Source organism: Hydractinia symbiolongicarpus, chromosome 9, assembly GCF_029227915.1.
Source record: "Hydractinia symbiolongicarpus strain clone_291-10 chromosome 9, HSymV2.1, whole genome shotgun sequence".
Taxonomy (NCBI): domain Eukaryota; kingdom Metazoa; phylum Cnidaria; class Hydrozoa; order Anthoathecata; family Hydractiniidae; genus Hydractinia; species Hydractinia symbiolongicarpus.
In genome coordinates this window covers 10,452,138-10,477,533 of record NC_079883.1, presented here as the reverse complement: position 1 = coordinate 10,477,533, position 25,396 = coordinate 10,452,138, and the positions used below count along the sequence as shown (strand labels likewise).

Sequence of the window (25,396 nt, the reverse complement as noted above, 5' to 3'; positions counted from 1 at the left end):
ATTTTATAAAAATGTTAAAGTAATGAGCGTAATGTCATTATGCAGCCAATCAGAAATTACTTTCTTAGCACCAATCAAATGGTTTGTTTTGAACCTTAGCTGTCAATCAATATGAGAAATAAAACTTTGGCGCGATAGTGCATTTTAGACCGTCTTGTGTATCCGTACTACATCGACTTCTTAAAATATGGCTCGTACAAAGCAAACTGCACGTAAATCTACTGGAGGAAAGGCTCCACGAAAACAACTCGCCACTAAAGCTGCGAGGAAAAGCGCACCAGCTACTGGAGGAGTGAAAAAACCACATCGTTACAGACCTGGTACAGTTGCTCTCAGAGAAATCAGAAGATACCAGAAGTCAACCGAGCTCTTGATCCGCAAGTTGCCTTTCCAGCGTCTTGTGCGAGAAATTGCTCAGGACTTCAAAACAGATCTGCGATTCCAGAGCACAGCCGTTATGGCTCTGCAAGAGGCTTCTGAAGCGTACCTTGTTGGCTTGTTCGAGGATACTAACTTGTGTGCCATTCACGCAAAACGAGTTACAATCATGCCTAAAGACATCCAGTTGGCAAGAAGAATTCGTGGGGAACGTGCCTAAGCATCTTACCAAACAAAAAACGGCTATTTTTATAGCCACACATCCATAAAAAATATTACGGCTAGCTTTTTATATCAAACTTTGTCCTGCTTTCTGTTTAAATTTTATGCTACATAAAAATTTTATGCTACATAAAGTTTGACAATGTTAAAAATATGAAGGGCAAGAAAAGTAAAAGCAAGAAAATAAGAAATTTAAAAACGAAAATACTTAAACTTAGGGAATCTAATCTTAAATTTACTCTTTTTTAACTGTTTAAGTGACTTAAACAAGTTTAACTTTGTACCAAGATAATGTTTTTTTGTAAATGTGTGGCTATAAAAATAGCCGTTTGTTAATGTAATAGCCAGATACACACAAATTATTTTTTTGCGGTCTTCTTTGCTGCCTTTTTGGGAGTCTTTTTGACCTTCTTTGCTGCAGGTTTTTTAGCAACAGGCTTCTTTGTGGGTTTCTTAGCTGCTGGTTTCTTAGCCGAGGCTTTCTTTGTGGCAGGCTTCTTTGCTGCTTTCTTTGGCGTGCTCTTCTTTGCTGGCTTCTTTTTTGGTGTACTTTTCTTTGCAGTAGGCTTCTTTGCCGTTGGCTTTTTTGCTGCGGCCTTTTTCTTAGGTTTTTCTTTTTTTACCTGACCTAGCTTGAATGATCCAGAAGCACCAGTGCCTTTAGTTTGAATCAAATCGCCTGATGTTACTCCTCGTTTAAGAGCCATTTTCAGATGATGATCTGAGTTTTCAGCAACTTTGTAATTTGCATGAATATATTTTGTAATAGCTTGGCGAGATGAACCACCGCGTTCCTTTAGGGTAGCGATAGCAGCCTTGATCATGTCCACATATTTAGGGTGATCAGCTGTCTTCTTTGCAGCAGGTTTCTTCTTGGGTGCGATTTTCTTTGGAGAAGCTGCTTCACTCATTTTTAATGTTTTCTTACAACAATCCAACGATAAACGATGCTTGTTATCACAGTAGAAGTATACTAAACATTACCGTGTAAATGAGATATAATTTAAGACGGTGCGAAGTATGCGGACGTAAAAGTACCACTCCCGGGAATTGATTTGGCGCGAAAACAGAAATGTGTGTTTCTGTACATCGTATAATGTCCGTTTTGGGTGCCGCGACTATGCGAAAGCATGTTAATTTTTATTTGTAGTACGACGCAATAGTCTGCAAGAGAAGCTGCTGGAGTTTGAGGTCTTCAGCATTACATCTAGTCTGTTAATTTGGGCTTCTTCCGCGCTCGTGTTAGGATTTTCATAAAGCGTTCTTTGGTTTGCGTTGCGTATGTCGGCCTACATCATCGACACGGCCTGTTTCCGGCTATTAGGAGCAATTCATATATTGGGCACTGCGTTTCGACTTTTTTATTAGACCACAGTAAAAAAATTCACTCACAGAAGTCCCTTTCTTTCATGGCTACAAACACGAAGAATTCTGTCGTAAGTAAAACGAATGCGCAAGCCAAAATGACGATGGGGCGAAGTCATAAGCATGGCCCTGTGGCCCAATGGATAAGGCATCTGACTACGAATCAGGGGATTCCAGGTTCGACTCCTGGCAGGGTCGCACTGTCGCATTTCGGCTGCATGGTCTACTGTGTAACGCGCGCGCACGTTCTGGCGTAATGCGTTGATAAACGGAATGTACGCAGACATATTGGAAAGTAATATCACGCACTTAGTATCGTCGCCTTTGTTAGCATTCATGTAAGTTACCATCCACTCGCTACAGTCGCTCTCCATCCTACGGCTAAATCAACAGCCGTGATTTTTACTATGTCGCCGTCCATCCGTACGCGGTGACAGTTGTAAGCTTTACAGTAACGTGACATGCTCCACAAGCAGTTACGGTGTGTGGACGATGCCTATCATGGCAACGCTTGTTCTTTATCGCTTCTCGGCCTAATGGCTAAGATCAAGTGTAGTATCTGTTCTTATCAGTTTAATATCTGGTAGGCCATTCTCTGAATGGTCAGTATATTAATCTGATTTTTGGCCTTGGGTCATGGAGGTGGATTCATTCACGCCGTGACCACGGGTTGCCTTGGTGTTGCACTATTACCGATGGCGGCCCACATAAGCAATAAAAGAATAATAGCAGTCCTCTTTCCGACGGCACTCTGCATAGTCTACGGCGGGAACAAAACGCGTACACTGGGGGAGAATACAGCCTATGCCCCGCGACACGGCAGTTTATAACACACTCAAGCCACAAGCATTAACAAACTTTGAAGGGTACCCTCATGCTACGGTGCAGTTCCAACTCATACTTACCTGACGGGGAAGTAAAGACTGATCAATGAGGGTTTTCTTCCAGAGTGAGGCTCTTGCATTGCACTACGCTTGGGCTGACCTCTGCGATTACTGCAAACGTCAGTAACTCGACCGTACAATTTCTGGTAGTGGGGGCCTGCGTCCGCGCTCGCCCCCTCCTTAAGTCAAAATGAATGAGCTTAGAAAAGTTGCGCGGCCAAATGTCGGTGGTGACTTAAACGCTAAGGTAAAACCTCGCTTGGCTGTTACGAAACGTGATTGCGATATAAGTCCTCGGAAGGCGGCGGAATTTTATTTTATTTGCCATTCCGTCAGGGTTATTGGATGATCGGCAATAGATCGAGTTTGTATGCATTTGAAAGCTCTTTTTTCTCGTACTATCACCTGAAAATGTCGTAGGAAAATGTCATAGGAAACACTTTCAACAACCGCCACGTTCCTTAATTGTTATAACAAGAAATATATCACAGCAAATGAAAATGAAAAGCCTACGACACCGGGAGTTCCCAGGCGGTCCCCCATCCAAGTACTATCCCGGCCCGACGATGCTTAACTTCCGTGATCAGACGAGAACGGGTGTGTTCATCGTGGTATGGCCGTAGACATTAGTAGGTGCAAATACGTGCAATTTATTTTGACGTTGTGATCAAATTTTTTTATTTAATTTCTTTGAGTTACTTAGGACAAGGCGTATGCATGGATTATCTATTAGACTTTAAGGTTATAGTTTTGTGAAAAAAACAATGTTTTTTTAAAGATGTGTGGCTATAAAAATAGCCGTTGTTTTCTGAGTGTAGCGGTTTACTTCTTCTGTCCTTTGTCGTTCTTCTTTGGGAGTAAGACAGCTTGAATGTTTGGCAAAACACCACCAGCTGCAATGGTTACACCGCTCAAAAGTTTGTTTAATTCTTCATCATTACGAACAGCCAATTGTAAATGTCTTGGAATAATCCTAGCTTTTTTGTTGTCTCTTGCTGCGTTACCAGCCAACTCCAATATCTCAGCAGATAAATATTCCAAGACGGCTGCTAAGTAAACTGGTGCTCCAGATCCAATTCGGTTAGCATAGTGCCCTCTACGAAGGAATCTATGCACTCTACCGACTGGAAATTGAAGTCCAGCTCTTGAGGATCTTGTCTTGGCTTTAGCCTTAGCTTTTCCACCTTTTCCACGTCCAGACATAACTGCGATTTGATTTGTAAGTTAATACAAAAACGTACGAATATTTAACGTAAGTGTTAACGAAATAAACTTTACTCGTTTTTTCATCATAAAAATAGGATCGAAATCATGTTTTTTTAACCAATCATAATTAAGTATTAAACAAAAGATTTTTTTTTTAACCAATTAAATTGCGTATCGGCGTTTTCGGATCGAATTCGATCCGATTTTTTTACTTATAAACAAAAAGTTTTGACTTGCAGTTTAATGCTTATTTACAAGTTAAGTAGCAAAAATTTTTAACCATGTCTGACGCAGCAGCTAAAGGAGGAAAACAGGCACCTAAAGTAGCCAAGAAAGGTGAAAAAAGAGCCGGCAAAAAAGGAGGAAAGATTGGTGGAACTGGTGAAAAGAAACGCAAGAGAAAGAGAAAGGAAAGTTATGCTATTTACATCTACAATGTTTTGAAACAAGTTCACCCAGATGTCGGAGTTTCAAGCAAAGCTATGAGCATCATGAACTCATTTGTCAACGACATCTTTGAGCGCATTGCTTCCGAAGCTTCGCGTTTGGCTCTTCAAAACAAAAAGTCGACCATCTCTTCTCGTGAAATTCAAACCGCAGTACGTCTTCTCTTGCCTGGAGAACTTGCAAAACACGCAGTCAGTGAAGGAACAAAAGCCGTCACAAAATACACAAGCAGCAAGTAAACCAACGTCTACCAAACACAAACGGTCTTTTTTAAGACCACACATCTTTAAAAAAACATTTACTTGGCGTCACTACAAGTTAACCGAAGTTAATAAAACTTCTAAATAATGTGCTTAAGAACACTAGCCTACATTTAAAATACTTCCCCATGTGTGTGTGGATTAGCTTCACTTTTCATACGTATTATTAGCTGTACTTGCAGAAAAGACAAGTACATTGATCCATGTTATTGCTTACATTTAACTTAACCCAGCTTTTCACGGAAACACTCCCAGGCAAATTAACCCTACAAAGTATTTCTAAATTTTTTTTGTGTCATATATGACATAGTATCGTATAGCAATAAATGTAACTGTGACAAGACTTTACACATTGTGTAATTTGGAAGCGTGCACAAAGTAATGTTTTAAAAGATTTGTGGCTATAAAAATAGCCGTTTTTGTTGAGCAATGACAACGCTTAACCTCCGAATCCGTAAAGAGTTCTTCCTTGACGTTTTAAGGCATAAACAACATCCATAGCGGTAACGGTCTTGCGTTTAGCGTGCTCTGTGTAGGTTACAGCATCACGAATAACATTCTCTAAGAAAACCTTCAGTACACCTCTGGTTTCCTCATAGATAAGGCCAGAGATACGTTTGACACCACCTCGTCGAGCAAGACGCCGAATAGCAGGTTTTGTGATTCCCTGAATGTTATCACGAAGAATTTTTCGGTGACGTTTAGCACCTCCTTTTCCCAATCCTTTACCTCCTTTTCCGCGTCCAGACATATTGATATAGTTGCGTACAGAACGAGTACAAAAACAACGTTTGAGTTAACAGAATTCAGACAGCTTTAAAAAGAGGCCATAAAATTACCTACTGCTCGTGGAAACACCCTAATTAACCAATAGAGTTGCGTCATTACAAAATGTTCCGAACATTTTGTACATTTTTTTAAGTAAAACTGTAGTTTTTTTAAAAATTCGTGGTCTTAATGTTTCAGTAAGGCAATAAATTTGGCATCGTTGGAATTCGCCAAACCTTCTGCTACTTACTAAAAAAAAAAAAAGTCAAAAGCTTTTGTGTATCAGAAGATACAGCCGTTTTCCCGTAGCCAAAAAACACAGATTTTATAAAAATGTTAAAGTAATGAGCGTAATGTCATTATGCAGCCAATCAGAAATTACTTTCTTAGCACCAATCAAATGGTTTGTTTTGAACCTTAGCTGTCAATCAATATGAGAAATAAAACTTTGGCGCGATAGTGCATTTTAGACCGTCTTGTGTATCCGTACTACATCGACTTCTTAAAATATGGCTCGTACAAAGCAAACTGCACGTAAATCTACTGGAGGAAAGGCTCCACGAAAACAACTCGCCACTAAAGCTGCGAGGAAAAGCGCACCAGCTACTGGAGGAGTGAAAAAACCACATCGTTACAGACCTGGTACAGTTGCTCTCAGAGAAATCAGAAGATACCAGAAGTCAACCGAGCTCTTGATCCGCAAGTTGCCTTTCCAGCGTCTTGTGCGAGAAATTGCTCAGGACTTCAAAACAGATCTGCGATTCCAGAGCACAGCCGTTATGGCTCTGCAAGAGGCTTCTGAAGCGTACCTTGTTGGCTTGTTCGAGGATACTAACTTGTGTGCCATTCACGCAAAACGAGTTACAATCATGCCTAAAGACATCCAGTTGGCAAGAAGAATTCGTGGGGAACGTGCCTAAGCATCTTACCAAACAAAAAACGGCTATTTTTATAGCCACACATCCATAAAAAATATTACGGCTAGCTTTTTATATCAAACTTTGTCCTGCTTTCTGTTTAAATTTTATGCTACATAAAAATTTTATGCTACATAAAGTTTGACAATGTTAAAAATATGAAGGGCAAGAAAAGTAAAAGCAAGAAAATAAGAAATTTAAAAACGAAAATACTTAAACTTAGGGAATCTAATCTTAAATTTACTCTTTTTTAACTGTTTAAGTGACTTAAACAAGTTTAACTTTGTACCAAGATAATGTTTTTTTGTAAATGTGTGGCTATAAAAATAGCCGTTTGTTAATGTAATAGCCAGATACACACAAATTATTTTTTTGCGGTCTTCTTTGCTGCCTTTTTGGGAGTCTTTTTGACCTTCTTTGCTGCAGGTTTTTTAGCAACAGGCTTCTTTGTGGGTTTCTTAGCTGCTGGTTTCTTAGCCGAGGCTTTCTTTGTGGCAGGCTTCTTTGCTGCTTTCTTTGGCGTGCTCTTCTTTGCTGGCTTCTTTTTTGGTGTACTTTTCTTTGCAGTAGGCTTCTTTGCCGTTGGCTTTTTTGCTGCGGCCTTTTTCTTAGGTTTTTCTTTTTTTACCTGACCTAGCTTGAATGATCCAGAAGCACCAGTGCCTTTAGTTTGAATCAAATCGCCTGATGTTACTCCTCGTTTAAGAGCCATTTTCAGATGATGATCTGAGTTTTCAGCAACTTTGTAATTTGCATGAATATATTTTGTAATAGCTTGGCGAGATGAACCACCGCGTTCCTTTAGGGTAGCGATAGCAGCCTTGATCATGTCCACATATTTAGGGTGATCAGCTGTCTTCTTTGCAGCAGGTTTCTTCTTGGGTGCGATTTTCTTTGGAGAAGCTGCTTCACTCATTTTTAATGTTTTCTTACAACAATCCAACGATAAACGATGCTTGTTATCACAGTAGAAGTATACTAAACATTACCGTGTAAATGAGATATAATTTAAGACGGTGCGAAGTATGCGGACGTAAAAGTACCACTCCCGGGAATTGATTTGGCGCGAAAACAGAAATGTGTGTTTCTGTACATCGTATAATGTCCGTTTTGGGTGCCGCGACTATGCGAAAGCATGTTAATTTTTATTTGTAGTACGACGCAATAGTCTGCAAGAGAAGCTGCTGGAGTTTGAGGTCTTCAGCATTACATCTAGTCTGTTAATTTGGGCTTCTTCCGCGCTCGTGTTAGGATTTTCATAAAGCGTTCTTTGGTTTGCGTTGCGTATGTCGGCCTACATCATCGACACGGCCTGTTTCCGGCTATTAGGAGCAATTCATATATTGGGCACTGCGTTTCGACTTTTTTATTAGACCACAGTAAAAAAATTCACTCACAGAAGTCCCTTTCTTTCATGGCTACAAACACGAAGAATTCTGTCGTAAGTAAAACGAATGCGCAAGCCAAAATGACGATGGGGCGAAGTCATAAGCATGGCCCTGTGGCCCAATGGATAAGGCATCTGACTACGAATCAGGGGATTCCAGGTTCGACTCCTGGCAGGGTCGCACTGTCGCATTTCGGCTGCATGGTCTACTGTGTAACGCGCGCGCACGTTCTGGCGTAATGCGTTGATAAACGGAATGTACGCAGACATATTGGAAAGTAATATCACGCACTTAGTATCGTCGCCTTTGTTAGCATTCATGTAAGTTACCATCCACTCGCTACAGTCGCTCTCCATCCTACGGCTAAATCAACAGCCGTGATTTTTACTATGTCGCCGTCCATCCGTACGCGGTGACAGTTGTAAGCTTTACAGTAACGTGACATGCTCCACAAGCAGTTACGGTGTGTGGACGATGCCTATCATGGCAACGCTTGTTCTTTATCGCTTCTCGGCCTAATGGCTAAGATCAAGTGTAGTATCTGTTCTTATCAGTTTAATATCTGGTAGGCCATTCTCTGAATGGTCAGTATATTAATCTGATTTTTGGCCTTGGGTCATGGAGGTGGATTCATTCACGCCGTGACCACGGGTTGCCTTGGTGTTGCACTATTACCGATGGCGGCCCACATAAGCAATAAAAGAATAATAGCAGTCCTCTTTCCGACGGCACTCTGCATAGTCTACGGCGGGAACAAAACGCGTACACTGGGGGAGAATACAGCCTATGCCCCGCGACACGGCAGTTTATAACACACTCAAGCCACAAGCATTAACAAACTTTGAAGGGTACCCTCATGCTACGGTGCAGTTCCAACTCATACTTACCTGACGGGGAAGTAAAGACTGATCAATGAGGGTTTTCTTCCAGAGTGAGGCTCTTGCATTGCACTACGCTTGGGCTGACCTCTGCGATTACTGCAAACGTCAGTAACTCGACCGTACAATTTCTGGTAGTGGGGGCCTGCGTCCGCGCTCGCCCCCTCCTTAAGTCAAAATGAATGAGCTTAGAAAAGTTGCGCGGCCAAATGTCGGTGGTGACTTAAACGCTAAGGTAAAACCTCGCTTGGCTGTTACGAAACGTGATTGCGATATAAGTCCTCGGAAGGCGGCGGAATTTTATTTTATTTGCCATTCCGTCAGGGTTATTGGATGATCGGCAATAGATCGAGTTTGTATGCATTTGAAAGCTCTTTTTTCTCGTACTATCACCTGAAAATGTCGTAGGAAAATGTCATAGGAAACACTTTCAACAACCGCCACGTTCCTTAATTGTTATAACAAGAAATATATCACAGCAAATGAAAATGAAAAGCCTACGACACCGGGAGTTCCCAGGCGGTCCCCCATCCAAGTACTATCCCGGCCCGACGATGCTTAACTTCCGTGATCAGACGAGAACGGGTGTGTTCATCGTGGTATGGCCGTAGACATTAGTAGGTGCAAATACGTGCAATTTATTTTGACGTTGTGATCAAATTTTTTTATTTAATTTCTTTGAGTTACTTAGGACAAGGCGTATGCATGGATTATCTATTAGACTTTAAGGTTATAGTTTTGTGAAAAAAACAATGTTTTTTTAAAGATGTGTGGCTATAAAAATAGCCGTTGTTTTCTGAGTGTAGCGGTTTACTTCTTCTGTCCTTTGTCGTTCTTCTTTGGGAGTAAGACAGCTTGAATGTTTGGCAAAACACCACCAGCTGCAATGGTTACACCGCTCAAAAGTTTGTTTAATTCTTCATCATTACGAACAGCCAATTGTAAATGTCTTGGAATAATCCTAGCTTTTTTGTTGTCTCTTGCTGCGTTACCAGCCAACTCCAATATCTCAGCAGATAAATATTCCAAGACGGCTGCTAAGTAAACTGGTGCTCCAGATCCAATTCGGTTAGCATAGTGCCCTCTACGAAGGAATCTATGCACTCTACCGACTGGAAATTGAAGTCCAGCTCTTGAGGATCTTGTCTTGGCTTTAGCCTTAGCTTTTCCACCTTTTCCACGTCCAGACATAACTGCGATTTGATTTGTAAGTTAATACAAAAACGTACGAATATTTAACGTAAGTGTTAACGAAATAAACTTTACTCGTTTTTTCATCATAAAAATAGGATCGAAATCATGTTTTTTTAACCAATCATAATTAAGTATTAAACAAAAGATTTTTTTTTTAACCAATTAAATTGCGTATCGGCGTTTTCGGATCGAATTCGATCCGATTTTTTTACTTATAAACAAAAAGTTTTGACTTGCAGTTTAATGCTTATTTACAAGTTAAGTAGCAAAAATTTTTAACCATGTCTGACGCAGCAGCTAAAGGAGGAAAACAGGCACCTAAAGTAGCCAAGAAAGGTGAAAAAAGAGCCGGCAAAAAAGGAGGAAAGATTGGTGGAACTGGTGAAAAGAAACGCAAGAGAAAGAGAAAGGAAAGTTATGCTATTTACATCTACAATGTTTTGAAACAAGTTCACCCAGATGTCGGAGTTTCAAGCAAAGCTATGAGCATCATGAACTCATTTGTCAACGACATCTTTGAGCGCATTGCTTCCGAAGCTTCGCGTTTGGCTCTTCAAAACAAAAAGTCGACCATCTCTTCTCGTGAAATTCAAACCGCAGTACGTCTTCTCTTGCCTGGAGAACTTGCAAAACACGCAGTCAGTGAAGGAACAAAAGCCGTCACAAAATACACAAGCAGCAAGTAAACCAACGTCTACCAAACACAAACGGTCTTTTTTAAGACCACACATCTTTAAAAAAACATTTACTTGGCGTCACTACAAGTTAACCGAAGTTAATAAAACTTCTAAATAATGTGCTTAAGAACACTAGCCTACATTTAAAATACTTCCCCATGTGTGTGTGGATTAGCTTCACTTTTCATACGTATTATTAGCTGTACTTGCAGAAAAGACAAGTACATTGATCCATGTTATTGCTTACATTTAACTTAACCCAGCTTTTCACGGAAACACTCCCAGGCAAATTAACCCTACAAAGTATTTCTAAATTTTTTTTGTGTCATATATGACATAGTATCGTATAGCAATAAATGTAACTGTGACAAGACTTTACACATTGTGTAATTTGGAAGCGTGCACAAAGTAATGTTTTAAAAGATTTGTGGCTATAAAAATAGCCGTTTTTGTTGAGCAATGACAACGCTTAACCTCCGAATCCGTAAAGAGTTCTTCCTTGACGTTTTAAGGCATAAACAACATCCATAGCGGTAACGGTCTTGCGTTTAGCGTGCTCTGTGTAGGTTACAGCATCACGAATAACATTCTCTAAGAAAACCTTCAGTACACCTCTGGTTTCCTCATAGATAAGGCCAGAGATACGTTTGACACCACCTCGTCGAGCAAGACGCCGAATAGCAGGTTTTGTGATTCCCTGAATGTTATCACGAAGAATTTTTCGGTGACGTTTAGCACCTCCTTTTCCCAATCCTTTACCTCCTTTTCCGCGTCCAGACATATTGATATAGTTGCGTACAGAACGAGTACAAAAACAACGTTTGAGTTAACAGAATTCAGACAGCTTTAAAAAGAGGCCATAAAATTACCTACTGCTCGTGGAAACACCCTAATTAACCAATAGAGTTGCGTCATTACAAAATGTTCCGAACATTTTGTACATTTTTTTAAGTAAAACTGTAGTTTTTTTAAAAATTCGTGGTCTTAATGTTTCAGTAAGGCAATAAATTTGGCATCGTTGGAATTCGCCAAACCTTCTGCTACTTACTAAAAAAAAAAAAAGTCAAAAGCTTTTGTGTATCAGAAGATACAGCCGTTTTCCCGTAGCCAAAAAACACAGATTTTATAAAAATGTTAAAGTAATGAGCGTAATGTCATTATGCAGCCAATCAGAAATTACTTTCTTAGCACCAATCAAATGGTTTGTTTTGAACCTTAGCTGTCAATCAATATGAGAAATAAAACTTTGGCGCGATAGTGCATTTTAGACCGTCTTGTGTATCCGTACTACATCGACTTCTTAAAATATGGCTCGTACAAAGCAAACTGCACGTAAATCTACTGGAGGAAAGGCTCCACGAAAACAACTCGCCACTAAAGCTGCGAGGAAAAGCGCACCAGCTACTGGAGGAGTGAAAAAACCACATCGTTACAGACCTGGTACAGTTGCTCTCAGAGAAATCAGAAGATACCAGAAGTCAACCGAGCTCTTGATCCGCAAGTTGCCTTTCCAGCGTCTTGTGCGAGAAATTGCTCAGGACTTCAAAACAGATCTGCGATTCCAGAGCACAGCCGTTATGGCTCTGCAAGAGGCTTCTGAAGCGTACCTTGTTGGCTTGTTCGAGGATACTAACTTGTGTGCCATTCACGCAAAACGAGTTACAATCATGCCTAAAGACATCCAGTTGGCAAGAAGAATTCGTGGGGAACGTGCCTAAGCATCTTACCAAACAAAAAACGGCTATTTTTATAGCCACACATCCATAAAAAATATTACGGCTAGCTTTTTATATCAAACTTTGTCCTGCTTTCTGTTTAAATTTTATGCTACATAAAAATTTTATGCTACATAAAGTTTGACAATGTTAAAAATATGAAGGGCAAGAAAAGTAAAAGCAAGAAAATAAGAAATTTAAAAACGAAAATACTTAAACTTAGGGAATCTAATCTTAAATTTACTCTTTTTTAACTGTTTAAGTGACTTAAACAAGTTTAACTTTGTACCAAGATAATGTTTTTTTGTAAATGTGTGGCTATAAAAATAGCCGTTTGTTAATGTAATAGCCAGATACACACAAATTATTTTTTTGCGGTCTTCTTTGCTGCCTTTTTGGGAGTCTTTTTGACCTTCTTTGCTGCAGGTTTTTTAGCAACAGGCTTCTTTGTGGGTTTCTTAGCTGCTGGTTTCTTAGCCGAGGCTTTCTTTGTGGCAGGCTTCTTTGCTGCTTTCTTTGGCGTGCTCTTCTTTGCTGGCTTCTTTTTTGGTGTACTTTTCTTTGCAGTAGGCTTCTTTGCCGTTGGCTTTTTTGCTGCGGCCTTTTTCTTAGGTTTTTCTTTTTTTACCTGACCTAGCTTGAATGATCCAGAAGCACCAGTGCCTTTAGTTTGAATCAAATCGCCTGATGTTACTCCTCGTTTAAGAGCCATTTTCAGATGATGATCTGAGTTTTCAGCAACTTTGTAATTTGCATGAATATATTTTGTAATAGCTTGGCGAGATGAACCACCGCGTTCCTTTAGGGTAGCGATAGCAGCCTTGATCATGTCCACATATTTAGGGTGATCAGCTGTCTTCTTTGCAGCAGGTTTCTTCTTGGGTGCGATTTTCTTTGGAGAAGCTGCTTCACTCATTTTTAATGTTTTCTTACAACAATCCAACGATAAACGATGCTTGTTATCACAGTAGAAGTATACTAAACATTACCGTGTAAATGAGATATAATTTAAGACGGTGCGAAGTATGCGGACGTAAAAGTACCACTCCCGGGAATTGATTTGGCGCGAAAACAGAAATGTGTGTTTCTGTACATCGTATAATGTCCGTTTTGGGTGCCGCGACTATGCGAAAGCATGTTAATTTTTATTTGTAGTACGACGCAATAGTCTGCAAGAGAAGCTGCTGGAGTTTGAGGTCTTCAGCATTACATCTAGTCTGTTAATTTGGGCTTCTTCCGCGCTCGTGTTAGGATTTTCATAAAGCGTTCTTTGGTTTGCGTTGCGTATGTCGGCCTACATCATCGACACGGCCTGTTTCCGGCTATTAGGAGCAATTCATATATTGGGCACTGCGTTTCGACTTTTTTATTAGACCACAGTAAAAAAATTCACTCACAGAAGTCCCTTTCTTTCATGGCTACAAACACGAAGAATTCTGTCGTAAGTAAAACGAATGCGCAAGCCAAAATGACGATGGGGCGAAGTCATAAGCATGGCCCTGTGGCCCAATGGATAAGGCATCTGACTACGAATCAGGGGATTCCAGGTTCGACTCCTGGCAGGGTCGCACTGTCGCATTTCGGCTGCATGGTCTACTGTGTAACGCGCGCGCACGTTCTGGCGTAATGCGTTGATAAACGGAATGTACGCAGACATATTGGAAAGTAATATCACGCACTTAGTATCGTCGCCTTTGTTAGCATTCATGTAAGTTACCATCCACTCGCTACAGTCGCTCTCCATCCTACGGCTAAATCAACAGCCGTGATTTTTACTATGTCGCCGTCCATCCGTACGCGGTGACAGTTGTAAGCTTTACAGTAACGTGACATGCTCCACAAACAGTTACGGTGTGTGGACGATGCCTATCATGGCAACGCTTGTTCTTTATCGCTTCTCGGCCTAATGGCTAAGATCAAGTGTAGTATCTGTTCTTATCAGTTTAATATCTGGTAGGCCATTCTCTGAATGGTCAGTATATTAATCTGATTTTTGGCCTTGGGTCATGGAGGTGGATTCATTCACGCCGTGACCACGGGTTGCCTTGGTGTTGCACTATTACCGATGGCGGCCCACATAAGCAATAAAAGAATAATAGCAGTCCTCTTTCCGACGGCACTCTGCATAGTCTACGGCGGGAACAAAACGCGTACACTGGGGGAGAATACAGCCTATGCCCCGCGACACGGCAGTTTATAACACACTCAAGCCACAAGCATTAACAAACTTTGAAGGGTACCCTCATGCTACGGTGCAGTTCCAACTCATACTTACCTGACGGGGAAGTAAAGACTGATCAATGAGGGTTTTCTTCCAGAGTGAGGCTCTTGCATTGCACTACGCTTGGGCTGACCTCTGCGATTACTGCAAACGTCAGTAACTCGACCGTACAATTTCTGGTAGTGGGGGCCTGCGTCCGCGCTCGCCCCCTCCTTAAGTCAAAATGAATGAGCTTAGAAAAGTTGCGCGGCCACAATGTCGGTGGTGACTTAAACGCTAAGGTAAAACCTCGCTTGGCTGTTACGAAACGTGATTGCGATATAAGTCCTCGGAAGGCGGCGGAATTTTATTTTATTTGCCATTCCGTCAGGGTTATTGGATGATCGGCAATAGATCGAGTTTGTATGCATTTGAAAGCTCTTTTTTCTCGTACTATCACCTGAAAATGTCGTAGGAAAATGTCATAGGAAACACTTTCAACAACCGCCACGTTCCTTAATTGTTATAACAAGAAATATATCACAGCAAATGAAAATGAAAAGCCTACGACACCGGGAGTTCCCAGGCGGTCCCCCATCCAAGTACTATCCCGGCCCGACGATGCTTAACTTCCGTGATCAGACGAGAACGGGTGTGTTCATCGTGGTATGGCCGTAGACATTAGTAGGTGCAAATACGTGCAATTTATTTTGACATTGTGATCAAATTTTTTTATTTAATTTCTTTGAGTTACTTAGGACAAGGCGTATGCATGGATTATCTATTAGACTTTAAGGTTATAGTTTTGTGAAAAAAACAATGTTTTTTTAAAGATGTGTGGCTATAAAAATAGCCGTTGTTTTCTGAGTGTAGCGGTTTACTTCTTCAGTCCTTTGTCGTTCTTCTTTGGGAGTAAGACAGCTTGAATGTTTGGCAAAACACCACCAGCTGCAATGGTTACACCGCTCAAAAGTTTGTTTAATTCTTCATCATTACGAACAGCCAATTGTAAATGTCTTGGAATAATCCTAGCTTTTTTGTTGTCTCTTGCTGCGTTACCAGCCAACTCCAATATCTCAGCAGATAAATATTCCAAGACGGCTGCTAAGTAAACTGGTGCTCCAGATCCAATTCGGTTAGCATAGTGCCCTCTACGAAGGAATCTATGCACTCTACCGACTGGAAATTGAAGTCCAGCTCTTGAGGATCTTGTCTTGGCTTTAGCCTTAGCTTTTCCACCTTTTCCACGTCCAGACATAACTGCGATTTGATTTGTAAGTTAATACAAAAACGTACGAATATTTAACGTAAGTGTTAACGAAATAAACTTTACTCGTTTTTTCATCATAAAAATAGGATCGAAATCATGTTTTTTTAACCAATCATAATTAAGTATTAAACAAAAGATTTTTTTTTTAACCAATTAAATTGCGTATCGGCGTTTTCGGATCGAATTCGATCCGATTTTTTTACTTATAAACAAAAAGTTTTGACTTGCAGTTTAATGCTTATTTACAAGTTAAGTAGCAAAAATTTTTAACCATGTCTGACGCAGCAGCTAAAGGAGGAAAACAGGCACCTAAAGTAGCCAAGAAAGGTGAAAAAAGAGCCGGCAAAAAAGGAGGAAAGATTGGTGGAACTGGTGAAAAGAAACGCAAGAGAAAGAGAAAGGAAAGTTATGCTATTTACATCTACAATGTTTTGAAACAAGTTCACCCAGATGTCGGAGTTTCAAGCAAAGCTATGAGCATCATGAACTCATTTGTCAACGACATCTTTGAGCGCATTGCTTCCGAAGCTTCGCGTTTGGCTCTTCAAAACAAAAAGTCGACCATCTCTTCTCGTGAAATTCAAACCGCAGTACGTCTTCTCTTGCCTGGAGAACTTGCAAAACACGCAGTCAGTGAAGGAACAAAAGCCGTCACAAAATACACAAGCAGCAAGTAAACCAACGTCTACCAAACACAAACGGTCTTTTTTAAGACCACACATCTTTAAAAAAACATTTACTTGGCTGCTGGTTTCTTAGCCGAGGCTTTCTTTGTGGCAGGCTTCTTTGCTGCTTTCTTTGGCGTGCTCTTCTTTGCTGGCTTCTTTTTTGGTGTACTTTTCTTTGCAGTAGGCTTCTTTGCCGTTGGCTTTTTTGCTGCGGCCTTTTTCTTAGGTTTTTCTTTTTTTACCTGACCTAGCTTGAATGATCCAGAAGCACCAGTGCCTTTAGTTTGAATCAAATCGCCTGATGTTACTCCTCGTTTAAGAGCCATTTTCAGATGATGATCTGAGTTTTCAGCAACTTTGTAATTTGCATGAATATATTTTGTAATAGCTTGGCGAGATGAACCACCGCGTTCCTTTAGGGTAGCGATAGCAGCCTTGATCATGTCCACATATTTAGGGTGATCAGCTGTCTTCTTTGCAGCAGGTTTCTTCTTGGGTGCGATTTTCTTTGGAGAAGCTGCTTCACTCATTTTTAATGTTTTCTTACAACAATCCAACGATAAACGATGCTTGTTATCACAGTAGAAGTATACTAAACATTACCGTGTAAATGAGATATAATTTAAGACGGTGCGAAGTATGCGGACGTAAAAGTACCACTCCCGGGAATTGATTTGGCGCGAAAACAGAAATGTGTGTTTCTGTACATCGTATAATGTCCGTTTTGGGTGCCGCGACTATGCGAAAGCATGTTAATTTTTATTTGTAGTACGACGCAATAGTCTGCAAGAGAAGCTGCTGGAGTTTGAGGTCTTCAGCATTACATCTAGTCTGTTAATTTGGGCTTCTTCCGCGCTCGTGTTAGGATTTTCATAAAGCGTTCTTTGGTTTGCGTTGCGTATGTCGGCCTACATCATCGACACGGCCTGTTTCCGGCTATTAGGAGCAATTCATATATTGGGCACTGCGTTTCGACTTTTTTATTAGACCACAGTAAAAAAATTCACTCACAGAAGTCCCTTTCTTTCATGGCTACAAACACGAAGAATTCTGTCGTAAGTAAAACGAATGCGCAAGCCAAAATGACGATGGGGCGAAGTCATAAGCATGGCCCTGTGGCCCAATGGATAAGGCATCTGACTACGAATCAGGGGATTCCAGGTTCGACTCCTGGCAGGGTCGCACTGTCGCATTTCGGCTGCATGGTCTACTGTGTAACGCGCGCGCACGTTCTGGCGTAATGCGTTGATAAACGGAATGTACGCAGACATATTGGAAAGTAATATCACGCACTTAGTATCGTCGCCTTTGTTAGCATTCATGTAAGTTACCATCCACTCGCTACAGTCGCTCTCCATCCTACGGCTAAATCAACAGCCGTGATTTTTACTATGTCGCCGTCCATCCGTACGCGGTGACAGTTGTAAGCTTTACAGTAACGTGACATGCTCCACAAGCAGTTACGGTGTGTGGACGATGCCTATCATGGCAACGCTTGTTCTTTATCGCTTCTCGGCCTAATGGCTAAGATCAAGTGTAGTATCTGTTCTTATCAGTTTAATATCTGGTAGGCCATTCTCTGAATGGTCAGTATATTAATCTGATTTTTGGCCTTGGGTCATGGAGGTGGATTCATTCACGCCGTGACCACGGGTTGCCTTGGTGTTGCACTATTACCGATGGCGGCCCACATAAGCAATAAAAGAATAATAGCAGTCCTCTTTCCGACGGCACTCTGCATAGTCTACGGCGGGAACAAAACGCGTACACTGGGGGAGAATACAGCCTATGCCCCGCGACACGGCAGTTTATAACACACTCAAGCCACAAGCATTAACAAACTTTGAAGGGTACCCTCATGCTACGGTGCAGTTCCAACTCATACTTACCTGACGGGGAAGTAAAGACTGATCAATGAGGGTTTTCTTCCAGAGTGAGGCTCTTGCATTGCACTACGCTTGGGCTGACCTCTGCGATTACTGCAAACGTCAGTAACTCGACCGTACAATTTCTGGTAGTGGGGGCCTGCGTCCGCGCTCGCCCCCTCCTTAAGTCAAAATGAATGAGCTTAGAAAAGTTGCGCGGCCAAATGTCGGTGGTGACTTAAACGCTAAGGTAAAACCTCGCTTGGCTGTTACGAAACGTGATTGCGATATAAGTCCTCGGAAGGCGGCGGAATTTTATTTTATTTGCCATTCCGTCAGGGTTATTGGATGATCGGCAATAGATCGAGTTTGTATGCATTTGAAAGCTCTTTTTTCTCGTACTATCACCTGAAAATGTCGTAGGAAAATGTCATAGGAAACACTTTCAACAACCGCCACGTTCCTTAATTGTTATAACAAGAAATATATCACAGCAAATGAAAATGAAAAGCCTACGACACCGGGAGTTCCCAGGCGGTCCCCCATCCAAGTACTATCCCGGCCCGACGATGCTTAACTTCCGTGATCAGACGAGAACGGGTGTGTTCATCGTGGTATGGCCGTAGACATTAGTAGGTGCAAATACGTGCAATTTATTTTGACGTTGTGATCAAATTTTTTTATTTAATTTCTTTGAGTTACTTAGGACAAGGCGTATGCATGGATTATCTATTAGACTTTAAGGTTATAGTTTTGTGAAAAAAACAATGTTTTTTTAAAGATGTGTGGCTATAAAAATAGCCGTTGTTTTCTGAGTGTAGCGGTTTACTTCTTCTGTCCTTTGTCGTTCTTCTTTGGGAGTAAGACAGCTTGAATGTTTGGCAAAACACCACCAGCTGCAATGGTTACACCGCTCAAAAGTTTGTTTAATTCTTCATCATTACGAACAGCCAATTGTAAATGTCTTGGAATAATCCTAGCTTTTTTGTTGTCTCTTGCTGCGTTACCAGCCAACTCCAATATCTCAGCAGATAAATATTCCAAGACGGCTGCTAAGTAAACTGGTGCTCCAGATCCAATTCGGTTAGCATAGTGCCCTCTACGAAGGAATCTATGCACTCTACCGACTGGAAATTGAAGTCCAGCTCTTGAGGATCTTGTCTTGGCTTTAGCCTTAGCTTTTCCACCTTTTCCACGTCCAGACATAACTGCGATTTGATTTGTAAGTTAATACAAAAACGTACGAATATTTAACGTAAGTGTTAACGAAATAAACTTTACTCGTTTTTTCATCATAAAAATAGGATCGAAATCATGTTTTTTTAACCAATCATAATTAAGTATTAAACAAAAGATTTTTTTTTTAACCAATTAAATTGCGTATCGGCGTTTTCGGATCGAATTCGATCCGATTTTTTTACTTATAAACAAAAAGTTTTGACTTGCAGTTTAATGCTTATTTACAAGTTAAGTAGCAAAAATTTTTAACCATGTCTGACGCAGCAGCTAAAGGAGGAAAACAGGCACCTAAAGTAGCCAAGAAAGGTGAAAAAAGAGCCGGCAAAAAAGGAGGAAAGATTGGTGGAACTGGTGAAAAGAAACGCAAGAGAAAGAGAAAGGAAAGTTATGCTATTTACATCTACAATGTTTTGAAACAAGTTCACCCAGATGTCGGAGTTTCAAGCAAAGCTATGAGCATCATGAACTCATTTGTCAACGACATCTTTGAGCGCATTGCTTCCGAAGCTTCGCGTTTGGCTCTTCAAAACAAAAAGTCGACCATCTCTTCTCGTGAAATTCAAACCGCAGTACGTCTTCTCTTGCCTGGAGAACTTGCAAAACACGCAGTCAGTGAAGGAACAAAAGCCGTCACAAAATACACAAGCAGCAAGTAAACCAACGTCTACCAAACACAAACGGTCTTTTTTAAGACCACACATCTTTAAAAAAACATTTACTTGGCGTCACTACAAGTTAACCGAAGTTAATAAAACTTCTAAATAATGTGCTTAAGAACACTAGCCTACATTTAAAATACTTCCCCATGTGTGTGTGGATTAGCTTCACTTTTCATACGTATTATTAGCTGTACTTGCAGAAAAGACAAGTACATTGATCCATGTTATTGCTTACATTTAACTTAACCCAGCTTTTCACGGAAACACTCCCAGGCAAATTAACCCTACAAAGTATTTCTAAATTTTTTTTGTGTCATATATGACATAGTATCGTATAGCAATAAATGTAACTGTGACAAGACTTTACACATTGTGTAATTTGGAAGCGTGCACAAAGTAATGTTTTAAAAGATTTGTGGCTATAAAAATAGCCGTTTTTGTTGAGCAATGACAACGCTTAACCTCCGAATCCGTAAAGAGTTCTTCCTTGACGTTTTAAGGCATAAACAACATCCATAGCGGTAACGGTCTTGCGTTTAGCGTGCTCTGTGTAGGTTACAGCATCACGAATAACATTCTCTAAGAAAACCTTCAGTACACCTCTGGTTTCCTCATAGATAAGGCCAGAGATACGTTTGACACCACCTCGTCGAGCAAGACGCCGAATAGCAGGTTTTGTGATTCCCTGAATGTTATCACGAAGAATTTTTCGGTGACGTTTAGCACCTCCTTTTCCCAATCCTTTACCTCCTTTTCCGCGTCCAGACATATTGATATAGTTGCGTACAGAACGAGTACAAAAACAACGTTTGAGTTAACAGAATTCAGACAGCTTTAAAAAGAGGCCATAAAATTACCTACTGCTCGTGGAAACACCCTAATTAACCAATAGAGTTGCGTCATTACAAAATGTTCCGAACATTTTGTACATTTTTTTAAGTAAAACTGTAGTTTTTTTAAAAATTCGTGGTCTTAATGTTTCAGTAAGGCAATAAATTTGGCATCGTTGGAATTCGCCAAACCTTCTGCTACTTACTAAAAAAAAAAAAAGTCAAAAGCTTTTGTGTATCAGAAGATACAGCCGTTTTCCCGTAGCCAAAAAACACAGATTTTATAAAAATGTTAAAGTAATGAGCGTAATGTCATTATGCAGCCAATCAGAAATTACTTTCTTAGCACCAATCAAATGGTTTGTTTTGAACCTTAGCTGTCAATCAATATGAGAAATAAAACTTTGGCGCGATAGTGCATTTTAGACCGTCTTGTGTATCCGTACTACATCGACTTCTTAAAATATGGCTCGTACAAAGCAAACTGCACGTAAATCTACTGGAGGAAAGGCTCCACGAAAACAACTCGCCACTAAAGCTGCGAGGAAAAGCGCACCAGCTACTGGAGGAGTGAAAAAACCACATCGTTACAGACCTGGTACAGTTGCTCTCAGAGAAATCAGAAGATACCAGAAGTCAACCGAGCTCTTGATCCGCAAGTTGCCTTTCCAGCGTCTTGTGCGAGAAATTGCTCAGGACTTCAAAACAGATCTGCGATTCCAGAGCACAGCCGTTATGGCTCTGCAAGAGGCTTCTGAAGCGTACCTTGTTGGCTTGTTCGAGGATACTAACTTGTGTGCCATTCACGCAAAACGAGTTACAATCATGCCTAAAGACATCCAGTTGGCAAGAAGAATTCGTGGGGAACGTGCCTAAGCATCTTACCAAACAAAAAACGGCTATTTTTATAGCCACACATCCATAAAAAATATTACGGCTAGCTTTTTATATCAAACTTTGTCCTGCTTTCTGTTTAAATTTTATGCTACATAAAAATTTTATGCTACATAAAGTTTGACAATGTTAAAAATATGAAGGGCAAGAAAAGTAAAAGCAAGAAAATAAGAAATTTAAAAACGAAAATACTTAAACTTAGGGAATCTAATCTTAAATTTACTCTTTTTTAACTGTTTAAGTGACTTAAACAAGTTTAACTTTGTACCAAGATAATGTTTTTTTGTAAATGTGTGGCTATAAAAATAGCCGTTTGTTAATGTAATAGCCAGATACACACAAATTATTTTTTTGCGGTCTTCTTTGCTGCCTTTTTGGGAGTCTTTTTGACCTTCTTTGCTGCAGGTTTTTTAGCAACAGGCTTCTTTGTGGGTTTCTTAGCTGCTGGTTTCTTAGCCGAGGCTTTCTTTGTGGCAGGCTTCTTTGCTGCTTTCTTTGGCGTGCTCTTCTTTGCTGGCTTCTTTTTTAGTGTACTTTTCTTTGCAGTAGGCTTCTTTGCCGTTGGCTTTTTTGCTGCGGCCTTTTTCTTAGGTTTTTCTTTTTTTACCTGACCTAGCTTGAATGATCCAGAAGCACCAGTGCCTTTAGTTTGAATCAAATCGCCTGATGTTACTCCTCGTTTAAGAGCCATTTTCAGATGATGATCTGAGTTTTCAGCAACTTTGTAATTTGCATGAATATATTTTGTAATAGCTTGGCGAGATGAACCACCGCGTTCCTTTAGGGTAGCGATAGCAGCCTTGATCATGTCCACATATTTAGGGTGATCAGCTGTCTTCTTTGCAGCAGGTTTCTTCTTGGGTGCGATTTTCTTTGGAGAAGCTGCTTCACTCATTTTTAATGTTTTCTTACAACAATCCAACGATAAACGATGCTTGTTATCACAGTAGAAGTATACTAAACATTACCGTGTAAATGAGATATAATTTAAGACGGTGCGAAGTATGCGGACGTAAAAGTACCACTCCCGGGAATTGATTTGGCGCGAAAACAGAAATGTGTGTTTCTGTACATCGTATAATGTCCGTTTTGGGTGCCGCGACTATGCGAAAGCATGTTAATTTTTATTTGTAGTACGACGCAATAGTCTGCAAGAGAAGCTGCTGGAGTTTGAGGTCTTCAGCATTACATCTAGTCTGTTAATTTGGGCTTCTTCCGCGCTCGTGTTAGGATTTTCATAAAGCGTTCTTTGGTTTGCGTTGCGTATGTCGGCCTACATCATCGACACGGCCTGTTTCCGGCTATTAGGAGCAATTCATATATTGGGCACTGCGTTTCGACTTTTTTATTAGACCACAGTAAAAAAATTCACTCACAGAAGTCCCTTTCTTTCATGGCTACAAACACGAAGAATTCTGTCGTAAGTAAAACGAATGCGCAAGCCAAAATGACGATGGGGCGAAGTCATAAGCATGGCCCTGTGGCCCAATGGATAAGGCATCTGACTACGAATCAGGGGATTCCAGGTTCGACTCCTGGCAGGGTCGCACTGTCGCATTTCGGCTGCATGGTCTACTGTGTAACGCGCGCGCACGTTCTGGCGTAATGCGTTGATAAACGGAATGTACGCAGACATATTGGAAAGTAATATCACGCACTTAGTATCGTCGCCTTTGTTAGCATTCATGTAAGTTACCATCCACTCGCTACAGTCGCTCTCCATCCTACGGCTAAATCAACAGCCGTGATTTTTACTATGTCGCCGTCCATCCGTACGCGGTGACAGTTGTAAGCTTTACAGTAACGTGACATGCTCCACAAGCAGTTACGGTGTGTGGACGATGCCTATCATGGCAACGCTTGTTCTTTATCGCTTCTCGGCCTAATGGCTAAGATCAAGTGTAGTATCTGTTCTTATCAGTTTAATATCTGGTAGGCCATTCTCTGAATGGTCAGTATATTAATCTGATTTTTGGCCTTGGGTCATGGAGGTGGATTCATTCACGCCGTGACCACGGGTTGCCTTGGTGTTGCACTATTACCGATGGCGGCCCACATAAGCAATAAAAGAATAATAGCAGTCCTCTTTCCGACGGCACTCTGCATAGTCTACGGCGGAAACAAAACGCGTACACTGGGGGAGAATACAGCCTATGCCCCGCGACACGGCAGTTTATAACACACTCAAGCCACAAGCATTAACAAACTTTGAAGGGTACCCTCATGCTACGGTGCAGTTCCAACTCATACTTACCTGACGGGGAAGTAAAGACTGATCAATGAGGGTTTTCTTCCAGAGTGAGGCTCTTGCATTGCACTACGCTTGGGCTGACCTCTGCGATTACTGCAAACGTCAGTAACTCGACCGTACAATTTCTGGTAGTGGGGGCCTGCGTCCGCGCTCGCCCCCTCCTTAAGTCAAAATGAATGAGCTTAGAAAAGTTGCGCGGCCAAATGTCGGTGGTGACTTAAACGCTAAGGTAAAACCTCGCTTGGCTGTTACGAAACGTGATTGCGATATAAGTCCTCGGAAGGCGGCGGAATTTTATTTTATTTGCCATTCCGTCAGGGTTATTGGATGATCGGCAATAGATCGAGTTTGTATGCATTTGAAAGCTCTTTTTTCTCGTACTATCACCTGAAAATGTCGTAGGAAAATGTCATAGGAAACACTTTCAACAACCGCCACGTTCCTTAATTGTTATAACAAGAAATATATCACAGCAAATGAAAATGAAAAGCCTACGACACCGGGAGTTCCCAGGCGGTCCCCCATCCAAGTACTATCCCGGCCCGACGATGCTTAACTTCCGTGATCAGACGAGAACGGGTGTGTTCATCGTGGTATGGCCGTAGACATTAGTAGGTGCAAATACGTGCAATTTATTTTGACGTTGTGATCAAATTTTTTTATTTAATTTCTTTGAGTTACTTAGGACAAGGCGTATGCATGGATTATCTATTAGACTTTAAGGTTATAGTTTTGTGAAAAAAAACAATGTTTTTTTAAAGATGTGTGGCTATAAAAATAGCCGTTGTTTTCTGAGTGTAGCGGTTTACTTCTTCTGTCCTTTGTCGTTCTTCTTTGGGAGTAAGACAGCTTGAATGTTTGGCAAAACACCACCAGCTGCAATGGTTACACCGCTCAAAAGTTTGTTTAATTCTTCATCATTACGAACAGCCAATTGTAAATGTCTTGGAATAATCCTAGCTTTTTTGTTGTCTCTTGCTGCGTTACCAGCCAACTCCAATATCTCAGCAGATAAATATTCCAAGACGGCTGCTAAGTAAACTGGTGCTCCAGATCCAATTCGGTTAGCATAGTGCCCTCTACGAAGGAATCTATGCACTCTACCGACTGGAAATTGAAGTCCAGCTCTTGAGGATCTTGTCTTGGCTTTAGCCTTAGCTTTTCCACCTTTTCCACGTCCAGACATAACTGCGATTTGATTTGTAAGTTAATACAAAAACG

The 25,396-nt window shown here is 40.9% G+C and overlaps 1 protein-coding gene and 20 non-coding genes across 21 annotated transcripts; 15 read left to right on the top strand and 6 right to left on the bottom strand.

Annotated features, from left to right (window-relative positions):
- Window positions 1-2,090: 2,090 nt before the first annotated feature.
- On the top strand, window positions 2,091-2,163 carry Trnar-acg (transfer RNA arginine (anticodon ACG)). The gene has a single exon. It is a non-coding gene; the product is annotated as a tRNA-Arg (tRNA).
- A 322-nt stretch (window positions 2,164-2,485) lies between these two features.
- On the top strand, window positions 2,486-2,677 carry LOC130661146 (U2 spliceosomal RNA). Its single transcript, XR_008988341.1, has one exon. It is a non-coding gene; the product is annotated as a U2 spliceosomal RNA (small nuclear RNA).
- Window positions 2,678-2,862: 185 nt separating this feature from the next.
- On the top strand, window positions 2,863-3,027 carry LOC130660103 (U1 spliceosomal RNA). The gene has a single exon (XR_008987304.1). It is a non-coding gene; the product is annotated as a U1 spliceosomal RNA (small nuclear RNA).
- A 328-nt stretch (window positions 3,028-3,355) lies between these two features.
- Window positions 3,356-3,474, bottom strand: LOC130658140 (5S ribosomal RNA). The gene has a single exon (XR_008985357.1). It is a non-coding gene; the product is annotated as a 5S ribosomal RNA (ribosomal RNA).
- A 4,468-nt stretch (window positions 3,475-7,942) lies between these two features.
- Window positions 7,943-8,015, top strand: Trnar-acg (transfer RNA arginine (anticodon ACG)). The gene has a single exon. It is a non-coding gene; the product is annotated as a tRNA-Arg (tRNA).
- A 322-nt stretch (window positions 8,016-8,337) lies between these two features.
- On the top strand, window positions 8,338-8,529 carry LOC130661145 (U2 spliceosomal RNA). The gene has a single exon (XR_008988340.1). It is a non-coding gene; the product is annotated as a U2 spliceosomal RNA (small nuclear RNA).
- A 185-nt stretch (window positions 8,530-8,714) lies between these two features.
- On the top strand, window positions 8,715-8,879 carry LOC130660101 (U1 spliceosomal RNA). The gene has a single exon (XR_008987302.1). It is a non-coding gene; the product is annotated as a U1 spliceosomal RNA (small nuclear RNA).
- Window positions 8,880-9,207: 328 nt separating this feature from the next.
- On the bottom strand, window positions 9,208-9,326 carry LOC130658139 (5S ribosomal RNA). The gene has a single exon (XR_008985356.1). It is a non-coding gene; the product is annotated as a 5S ribosomal RNA (ribosomal RNA).
- Window positions 9,327-13,794: 4,468 nt separating this feature from the next.
- On the top strand, window positions 13,795-13,867 carry Trnar-acg (transfer RNA arginine (anticodon ACG)). Its single transcript has one exon. It is a non-coding gene; the product is annotated as a tRNA-Arg (tRNA).
- A 322-nt stretch (window positions 13,868-14,189) lies between these two features.
- LOC130661144 (U2 spliceosomal RNA) lies at window positions 14,190-14,381 on the top strand. Its single transcript, XR_008988338.1, has one exon. It is a non-coding gene; the product is annotated as a U2 spliceosomal RNA (small nuclear RNA).
- A 185-nt stretch (window positions 14,382-14,566) lies between these two features.
- On the top strand, window positions 14,567-14,731 carry LOC130660100 (U1 spliceosomal RNA). Its single transcript, XR_008987301.1, has one exon. It is a non-coding gene; the product is annotated as a U1 spliceosomal RNA (small nuclear RNA).
- A 329-nt stretch (window positions 14,732-15,060) lies between these two features.
- On the bottom strand, window positions 15,061-15,179 carry LOC130658138 (5S ribosomal RNA). The gene has a single exon (XR_008985355.1). It is a non-coding gene; the product is annotated as a 5S ribosomal RNA (ribosomal RNA).
- Window positions 15,180-17,546: 2,367 nt separating this feature from the next.
- Window positions 17,547-17,619, top strand: Trnar-acg (transfer RNA arginine (anticodon ACG)). Its single transcript has one exon. It is a non-coding gene; the product is annotated as a tRNA-Arg (tRNA).
- A 322-nt stretch (window positions 17,620-17,941) lies between these two features.
- On the top strand, window positions 17,942-18,133 carry LOC130661143 (U2 spliceosomal RNA). Its single transcript, XR_008988337.1, has one exon. It is a non-coding gene; the product is annotated as a U2 spliceosomal RNA (small nuclear RNA).
- A 185-nt stretch (window positions 18,134-18,318) lies between these two features.
- Window positions 18,319-18,483, top strand: LOC130660098 (U1 spliceosomal RNA). Its single transcript, XR_008987300.1, has one exon. It is a non-coding gene; the product is annotated as a U1 spliceosomal RNA (small nuclear RNA).
- Window positions 18,484-18,811: 328 nt separating this feature from the next.
- Window positions 18,812-18,930, bottom strand: LOC130658136 (5S ribosomal RNA). The gene has a single exon (XR_008985354.1). It is a non-coding gene; the product is annotated as a 5S ribosomal RNA (ribosomal RNA).
- Window positions 18,931-22,195: 3,265 nt separating this feature from the next.
- Window positions 22,196-22,823, bottom strand: LOC130657697 (histone H1-delta-like). Its single transcript, XM_057460705.1, has one exon. The coding sequence runs from the start codon at window positions 22,817-22,819 to the stop codon at window positions 22,268-22,270; it is 552 nt and encodes a 183-aa protein (XP_057316688.1). The 5' UTR covers window positions 22,820-22,823; the 3' UTR covers window positions 22,196-22,267.
- Window positions 22,824-23,398: 575 nt separating this feature from the next.
- On the top strand, window positions 23,399-23,471 carry Trnar-acg (transfer RNA arginine (anticodon ACG)). Its single transcript has one exon. It is a non-coding gene; the product is annotated as a tRNA-Arg (tRNA).
- Window positions 23,472-23,793: 322 nt separating this feature from the next.
- LOC130661142 (U2 spliceosomal RNA) lies at window positions 23,794-23,985 on the top strand. The gene has a single exon (XR_008988336.1). It is a non-coding gene; the product is annotated as a U2 spliceosomal RNA (small nuclear RNA).
- Window positions 23,986-24,170: 185 nt separating this feature from the next.
- On the top strand, window positions 24,171-24,335 carry LOC130660097 (U1 spliceosomal RNA). Its single transcript, XR_008987299.1, has one exon. It is a non-coding gene; the product is annotated as a U1 spliceosomal RNA (small nuclear RNA).
- Window positions 24,336-24,663: 328 nt separating this feature from the next.
- On the bottom strand, window positions 24,664-24,782 carry LOC130658135 (5S ribosomal RNA). Its single transcript, XR_008985352.1, has one exon. It is a non-coding gene; the product is annotated as a 5S ribosomal RNA (ribosomal RNA).
- Between the last annotated feature and the right edge of the window lie 614 nt (window positions 24,783-25,396).